This window comes from Tiliqua scincoides, chromosome 9 (assembly GCF_035046505.1).
Source record: "Tiliqua scincoides isolate rTilSci1 chromosome 9, rTilSci1.hap2, whole genome shotgun sequence".
Lineage (NCBI taxonomy): Eukaryota > Metazoa > Chordata > Lepidosauria > Squamata > Scincidae > Tiliqua > Tiliqua scincoides.
The window spans coordinates 20,662,364-20,671,233 of NC_089829.1; the positions used below are offsets into that span (position 1 = coordinate 20,662,364).

General features: G+C 52.8%; 1 protein-coding gene across 2 annotated transcripts in view; it reads right to left on the reverse strand.

The window, feature by feature from the left end:
- BCAR1 (BCAR1 scaffold protein, Cas family member) overlaps positions 1-8,587 on the reverse strand; it is a 43,835-nt gene extending 35,248 nt beyond the window's left edge. The window contains exon 1 of one of the 2 annotated variants that reach the window (XM_066636871.1): positions 8,283-8,587. In XM_066636871.1, coding sequence (XP_066492968.1) covers positions 8,283-8,294 — 12 coding nt within the window. In that variant the 5' untranslated portion in view covers positions 8,295-8,587. The remainder of the gene's footprint in view (positions 1-8,282) is intronic. The other variant, XM_066636870.1, reaches the window with a different exon arrangement.
- Positions 8,588-8,870: the final 283 nt, after the last annotated feature.

Sequence of the window (8,870 nt, forward strand, 5' to 3'; positions counted from 1 at the left end):
GAGCCATTAGACCAGGCTAACCCAATGTCGTAGAAAGCTGCTGAAAAGTCAGTCGGTCACACCTCTTGCGCTGGCTGATCGGCAGCCTGTCCAAACATGACTGCAGTGCTGCGTAAGCCATTCCTCAGCCACAGCCTGTAGCTGCAGGCTAGGAATACTGCACAAGGAAAGACAAGCCTGCACTCATCCTGCTCTTACCTAGGGAAGGGCAGCTGATTGTTCACAAAAGGGGGAGGGAAGTTCTCCAGACCTTCTCTGCTACCTACCCCAACAGCTTATTTTCCCCCACTGCTGATCTCTGCCAATCTCAAGGGACCATTCAATAGCAGGACTGACCCATGACATTTTGCTGCCCAACCGGGTCGCAGAGGTGCACCCCAGGAGTCCTGGAAACGACACAGGGGATGCTGAGATGGATGCTGGGATTTCCAATTGTGCTGAGCTGTGCCCAACGCAAGCGCACTACACACCAGCATCCTTTGCAGTGTTGCAAGGGATCCAAGGGTGCACTTCTCCGATTGCACACCCATTGATCAGCACACTCAGAACTGGGGCCATCCCAAGTCACAATTTGTGCTGCACATGTCATCAGACTGGGAAGTTCACTGCCTTGAATCCAAGAGTCTGATGTCACACCACCAGGATCAGATTGAAGACCACAATGAAGCAATGTTTGCTTCCCTACCCGCCACAGCAATTCTCAACACTAAGCTGTGTACTCGCACATCAAAGACAGCATAACCAGATGCATGCACAAGCCACACCTCTTGCTTCTATCTGCCCATCCAGGTTCTAGGCAGGCACCTTCATTCATATCAAGAGTATTTTTGCCCCTGAAGCCAGCCACTTCAAATATTCTTCATGTTGGGATTGTGATGGCAGCTTCCTCCATTTTATGAAGAGGGACTAGTACGGTTTAATTTGTGTCAGGCTTGGGCCCTGAAGCCTATTTTTAAATGCTTAGCAAAAAATAATGAGTCCCTCTGAGCACATGCAGAATTCCCAAAACTACCTCCAAGGAACATTCAAGAGCTACTCAAAACAGACGGCCTCCAAGCCAGTGACAGCGGCCTGCCTGGCAGCTGAGTGTGTGGAGAGTCTTATGCAAGGCTGAGCGTGGGCATGCCACTGGCTCAGGAGAGGTCCAAAGGGGATCAGGTGAAGGGGTTGTTCCCAGGGTCCCCCCACCCCCATTCTCTGTTGAACAGCAACCAAGCAGCACCCCTGCTAGACATCTGGGGATTGGGGTGGCAAGAGAAAAGAAAGCTCTCCTGGGGTAGGAATAAGTCCCCGGCAATGACTGGTCTGGATGAAGCAGACCAAGAGCCCTGCTGGCTCAAGTCAAAGGGGATCCATTTAGTCCAGCATCCTGTTTCCAAAGTGGCCCACCAGGAGGGACCCCAAAGGCATAACTCTTCATCCCCCAATGGTATCCTGTAACAGTATTCAGAGATGCACCACTTCCGACCTGGGAAGTGGCATGTAGTCGATGGTAGATTTTTCCTCTTCCATGAATGTGACAAATGCCTTTTTAAAATTCCAGCACATGGACACCCCCACCCTCTGCTCAAATCTTGGCTGCATTCAAGGGATCTTGCCATGCTGGAGAGCCATCGCAGACAATCCTTATGTGAGTTTCAGGCCAGCCTGAGTCCCAGCACCTCCAGTCTAAGCAATTAAGCCCTCAGTAGTAGCTTTTGGAGCCAAATCAGCCCTAATGCCCTGGGAAGTGCCAAATAAGAAACTCCAGAAGGGCTCCCACATGGCCTGGCGACACGGTTAAGCCAGCTCTGCACGGCACATGACCCCATCCACCAGGAGCGCCTGCTGCTCTCTTCCTGCTCAGGCTTGCTTAGAGCCAGATTCGGGAGAGGTTTGAGTTTTATACTCCGTCATGAAAACTGCAGCACCACTCCAGACCTCAGAAGGAAGCAAGGTTTACTCAGTGGAGAACCTGAGGCAGTGCTCCTGCCACCCCCTTCCACACACATGTCGTTGCCTCACACTTCCCCAGCCTTTGTGAGCGGTCGGTCACTCTCTCTCATTTTCTGCTTAAGGAGCAAAAAAACTAAAGGTAGACCTACTCAAGGTCACATCTCCTCTAAGTATGGCAGTGGCAACATGACAACAAGGTGGGCTTCTTCAAAATTAGCCAGAGGCCTTGTTTGCCTTCCTCAGCATTATCCTGGAACGTGTGAAGCAGCAAGAGAGTGTGCCCTTGGCATGCAGAAAATGCATTTCCTCCCACTGCTAGCTGCAACCCCACACTCCCTAGATTATTTTTCCCACCTGTATATCCAACCCTTTCTCCAACAAGCTCAGGGCTCTTTCCTCATGTGAGGAAGGAGTTAGGCCAAGAGATACTAACTGGCCCAAGGTCAGTAAGCTTCAGGGCTGAACAGGGATTTGGACCTAGATCTTCACAGTCCCAGTCCAAGACTCTGCTACACCACCTCTTGGGCACAGGGCTTCCTGGTCAGAAGATGATGAGGCTGGAAAAGACTCTCCCCTTCTCTACTTTTTAGTCATTAAAGCACAGAAGTACGAGATGGAGGGGTGAGGGAGATCTCTGCATAGAGATCACTGGGCTCATGGTTGCTCAACTTGCCTTGTACCCCAGTTCACTATGCTGGACTGGGGCTGCATGAAAGGCAATGGCAAAGGGGTTGTGCTCCCCCCACCCTCTCCAGAGAGTGCCTGCCTGCCTGCTGGTGAATCATTAACGCAGAGCTCTGCAGCAGCTTGACACGCAAACACCTTGGCTTCCACCACAAGGCCCCACTCTACTCGGCCCAACCAATTACTCACCCAGCTCAATCTCTAGCAAGCCTGCTGATGCCATGGAGGGAGGGAAGCCAGCACAGCCAATGGCAGAGGAGGCCATGAGGACGGTGGCTGCAGGGGGGAGGTGAGGGGGGGCACCGCTGGTTAGATTCCTTTTCAGCACTTCATTTCTACAATGGATTTCAGGCTGGGCTGGATCTCCAACCTGTCTGGAGACATTGCCTTAGGACATGGAAGCCTCCAAAATTCTCAGCTGTAGGGACTTCCTGCAGTTCATCCATGGGGAGGGAAATACTGGAGCATAAGAGAAGCCCTGAAGGAGCAGGCCAGTAGCCCATCTAAGCCAGTGTCATGTTCTGCCCAGTAGTCCACCAGATGCCTCCAGGAAGTCCACAAGCAGAAGAGAAAGACTCCTCTCCTGACATTGCTCCCCTGCATAGCCACCAAGACTATATAATATATATATAACACATATATATAGTCTTAGAACACAAAGACTAAAAGCCCATGAATCTGCATAAAGCCATTTAAGCAAAGAGTCATCACTACAAATGCACTTTGCACCTGCTCAGGGGCACTTTTGTTTATTTTTCACACATTCCAGAGACATATTTATTCAACTGGTGAACGTAGCCTGCTTTTCAACTACCAAAAAGCAAGTGCCAGAGAGGAACGTCAGCACCGCTTCTTCTGAGAGCACATCAACCCTCTTCTTTCCACACCGCCACTTGTTCCCCAACTCCATCCCTGATGCTCCTTCACACGTGCATTGCACTTACAGAGTGTGCAAAGTGCTTCCAAACAAAAACAAATGTTTTTTTTTTCCATTGGGTGTTGGGTTGTGCCTACCATGGTATTTCATTCTGCTGCCTGCTCTGAACTGCATGGCCATCCCCAATTGTTTTTATTGCTTTTATTTATTATTTTGGTGGTTGCTGTTTATCATAAATTGTTTTATGAAGCTTTATGAGCTGCCTTGGACATGCGCTTTTGCATGAATTAATGAATGTTATCCTGCAGTCCTTACAACCACTCTTTAAGTGTCGTTGTTCCCATTTTGCAGATGGGGAAGACTGAGGCCTACCTAGAGGGCTCATGACAGAGGCAAGATTCAAAGAAGGAAGGTTCTGATTCACAGTTCAGCCACAATGCCATACCTGCTTGGCTTCCCCTTTTGCGCAGCCTTTTCTATAAAGAAAGCAATGAGACAGATCCTTCCTTTACAGCACTACAGACATGTGCCTACCATTATCACTAGCCACAAAGTCCTTCCCACCTTCTACGCCTGCATGAAGCTCTGCTCACCTACATTCATGGGCTTTCAGTCCCACCACCAAAGGCCAAACCCTTGCAATGTATTCCTTGATGAATCTAGGGTTCCATTTTTGCAGCTCCAAGCACATAGTTCCCAGCCTTCTCCAGCCAAAGTGGATTCAGCCCTGATTCAGTGCAAAACAGAGCATTTATCCCTGTCACCCCAGGCTGCAGCTAAATCAGAGGAGCCCAACTACTTCCAAGGGGAACTGGGTAGCATCTCTACCCTCCCTCCTTCACATAAAACTCATGTGCTGTCAATCAGGCTGAAAACCAAGAGCCTTTGCTTTTTTTAAAAAGGTGAGTACACCACCAGCAGATCACCCTGTTCAAGCTTTTGTGCCCTGCAGAAAGATGGGTAGGGAGATTCCTTTGCTTAGAACACAAAGTTGTCAAAGTTCAAGCAGAACCACTGATTTGCTAAGTGAACCCCAACCACACATTCTTCCAAAGGCTCTGCTTGCAATCTGCAAATATGGAGCGTCAATCAGTGTCCTACCTGTCAGGGTTCTTGCAACAATAATCATCAGAACACTGGAACGTGGTTTGCCATTAAGAGCCCTGGATGTTAACAGAAATAACTGACATGCTGGGTGGAAAAGAGGTAGTCGGGATGCAAAAGAACAGGGGAATCCCCTGTGACAAATAACATCTGCCTCTCTCCTAGAGGAAAGATGGGGGGGGGTGTCTACAAAAGCACCAGAGTTTTTAAGGCTGCCCAGCTCAGACTGGCACAGTGATAGGTGGGACACTGTTGAGACACCCTAGATTTCTCATGAGATTCCCCCACCTCTCTCCCCCCCCCCCAGGCATCATGGTAAAGTTCACTACACATAATAGCTGTCACCTTGTCCTGATGCAGGCAGCCAGTCAGGAAATTAACCTCCAGGCCAACAAACTTGAAACAAAGACCCTGACACAGCAAAGGGGGAGCCAAAAGCTTTCATCTCTTTGTGGATCAGAACAATGGGGAGGGAGGGAAGGAGAGAAGAAGAGGAATAAACAGCTGCCCAGAAATAGCCAGGTTCCAAGCACTCCCTTTCCATCTGCAAGACCAGAGCATGGAGCAGAACTTTCTGCTGGCAGCCAGGAACCAGGAAATTGCAAGGTCTTGCTCTGCAAGGCACCCAGGATTGAAGCTATACCCTGATTCGTATGGCTCTGCAGGAGCAGTGGCCACCAACCCTGGGGATCAAATGATCTGCAAAGGGCCTTCCTCAAGCATCAGGCCTGTCCTGGCCAGCAGCCAGCACAAGAGAGAGATAGACACATCTCACTGCCACAGACGTCCCTCCCCGCTTCAGCTGCCCAGCACTGTCAGGCCTGACGCAGGCAGAGCTTTTTCAAACGCACAAATCAGAGAGTTTGTTTCCTTGGCAAATACCGCACAATGGGTTGACACAGCCAGAGGCCCCGAAAGCCGCCAAGCCCAGAGAAGCAGGATCCACAGCTACTAAGAGCACTGCATACAAGGCACAGCCTCCGTTATTTACCAGGAAACAAGCCCCAGTGAACGGAGCAGGGCTGTCCTCAGAGCAAACATGTTTATGGCTAGATGTTAAGCCTGGCAGAGGTCAGAGACTGCATTGTTTTAGGGGACTCCAGGGGGCGGAGATCCATGCCAGGATTTGACGGTGGCAGAATCTGTCAAACTGAGCCACTTCCTGGCATTGTCAATTACTATGGCTCATTTGAGCAGGAGTTATCCTTTATTCATGAACAAAATATTACAAGCATCTCTGATGTCAGAAGCATAGAAATGGAAAAAAAAAAAAGCACTATCCAGGCAACAGTGGGGCCTCTGGAATCAATGGGACACAAAGCACATGCTTAAAACATCTCTCCCATTTGGCTCCAGAGGGAGACCTCTGGCTTTGGGCATTTGGCAAGGATCCACTGGGCCACCAGCACTGACAATCCCACTACCCACAGAGCACTCAAGAAGCCCAGAGGTATGGTGAGAACATTCCCCACTTGTATACTGAAGTTAGCCACCCCCCATCATGAGGGTTAAAAAAATTAAATATAAAATTTAAATAAATAAATTAGAGATGGAACTTAGATGAGTTAATAAATGAATGAATGGGCTCATTCATTCAACTTCTTTGGCCCTCAGAACACCCTCCAAACACAACCAAAGCACAGCTCTGGTCGTGATCAGTTGAGGGGGCCAGAGGCTTTCAGGGGACAAGAGCCTGGCTGCAGGCCAGATAGAGGCTTGCTGCATGCTGCATCTGGCTCCCTGTCCGGGGTTTGGAGTCCCCTGGCCAAAGGGATGAGCCACCTGCCACATGTTGGAAAGGCTTGAAGTGCCTTCAAGGGTAAACGGATTCACTGTAGCCAAAGGCTGTGTGAACTAGAACTCATTTCACAAGCTGCACGCAAGCACACACAACAGACATGGGGGAGGAGAACTGTGATGCCCAGGACAAAATAAAAGTATGTAAGATCACATAGCTAAGGAGGGGTGTTTCCACACAACACATCATATCTGAGACACAACAAGAAACATTTCAAGATATCTTTCATAAACTTATCCAATTTTCACCTTGAACTCAGAGAGCTTAACTTCCTACTTCATAGCAACCCCCCTACCCCAAGACTCCCAAGTGTGCCAATATGCTCAAGATTCAGGGGCTTGGGGAGGGGGAAACTCTCCCTCCAAGTCCAGGCCTCAACAGAACAAGTCCAACTCCTTCTAAGTCTGGAACAAATACTCCATGCAGATTGGTTCACTTTGTAAAGCACCCGGAAACTTGCTCCTGCCACACTGACATCTACCTGAACAGTTCACGCATGGAGTTTTGCCACCACATCGGCCGCATACCTTGGAGTAAGGTAGGGGTGGTAAGATTGGTCAGCCATCCTCCAGAGAGATACTGCCAGCCCATGTGGTCCACACTGAGCGAGGTGGGCAAAGAGTCTGACCCAATAGAAAGCTCCCCCCCCCCCCATATACAGATAACACTGATTGCACATCACAGAACCAGAGAAAACTCATTCAGTCAGAGAAATCCATTGCAGGCGACTGTGGCAGGATCTCGTACTGATCTGTGGTGATGGAGCGGGCAGTGCCAGGCCGGATTCTGGGCCGGATTCTCCTTGCCCTTCTCCTGATGCTAAGCTGCCCTCTGACTCTGGGTGGCTGCTTCACCTGCCTTCCTAGCAGAGGTTCAACAGGGGGACTGAGCAGAGCCCTGTCCAAGCCAGGGGGTGCTAAGCAAGTTGGGAAGGGAGGCAGCAGCGCCGGCCCTGGGAAAGCTCTCCAAGGAAGAGGCCCAAGCAGGCCCCAGGCAGAAGAGACTGGACGGGATGGGAGGGGGAGGCTGGCAGCTTTTCCCTGGCCGATCGACGCCAGGCCCAGCCCATTTCCCTGGGAAAAAAGGGCTCTAGCGCTGCCCTCCCGGTCCTGACCGACTGCAGCCCAAGAGATAAGCCGCCTTCCCTTCCTGGGGGACCCCCGACGGCTCCTGCCATCAGTGACCCGACCCAAAGCCCCAAAGCAGAGGAACCAGCAACCAGTCGTCCCCCCCGCGCCCATCTCTCCCCCACCCACAAGGCAGGCGAGTAACCCTCCGGGATGTTCCACGGGACTCGACGCCCACGTCGGGGCGCGCTCAAGAACCTCCAGCCTGGGGAGCCGTCCAGCTTGGCCCCGCAAGCCACGTCCTTCCTTCCTTCCTTCCTGCCCTCCTTCTGCCTGCTGGCAGCCTCCGTCTCCCAGCGGCGGCAGCAGCCGCCTTGGAGCCCAAGCCTCTGCATGTCTACTCAGAAGTCAGTCCCATTCTAGTCAATGGGTCTTACTCCCAGGAAAGAGTGGCTAGGGTGGCAGCCCGAGAACCGAACCCCCCAACATGTCTATTCAGAAGTGCCATTCTAGTCAATGGGTCTTACTCCCAGGAAAGTATAGATTGAATGGCAGCCCGAGAGCCCAATGGACTGCATGTCTACTCAGAAGTAAACCCCATTATAGTCAATGGGCCTTACTCCCAGGTAGGTGTGGATGGGATTGCAGCTTGGAAAGGGGAACTGCTGCCCAGCCGCGGTCACTGGGAGCCTTCGCCTTCTGCCGGGGGCTGTCCAGGGGCCTCCCTTCTCCTGCCCTCCGGGCTGCTGAGGCTCGCTCGGTCGGATGGCCTCTCCTCTCCCCCCCCCCCCCGACGGCGCGCCCGCCACGGACTCACCAGGTAGTTCATCTTGCCGGCCGGCCGCGCGGATGGCTGTGCGCCTTAGCGCATGATCCCGCCGGCTGCACTGGCGCGTCCCCCCCGCTCGCTGCAGGAGACGAAGCGCCGCGGAGAAGGAGGGCGAGGAAGCCGGCGTCCCCCGCCTCCCTTAGGCCGCCTCCATTGGCTGCTGCCCGGGAGAAGGGAGGTGAGCCGCTGCCGGAGCTGGGACGCTGGAGAGAGCGAGCGAGCGAGCGAGCCGAGGCTGCCTCCGCCTGGCACGGAAAGGGGCTGGACCGACGGCGGCCCCGTCCGCAGGGAAGGGGGCGGACTGCCTGACGCCAGCTGGCCCTGCCTCCCTCGCCCGCGCCGCCGCCGCCGCCCCTCCCGCGCTTGGAGGGGGTGGCGGCGTGGGCCTCGCTTCCCCCCTCCCACCGGGCCAGCCCCGCAGCAGGGCTTCTCCCACTGCAGCAGAGCTCAGCTTCCCGCTGGCCCCACATGAAAGCAAGCGCCGGCAGCGGGAGGAATCCCAAACAAGCGTGCTTCTGAACATGCGCAGAGTTCACTCACAGTGCTCTGGTTCTCCAGATCAGATGGGAAAGGAGG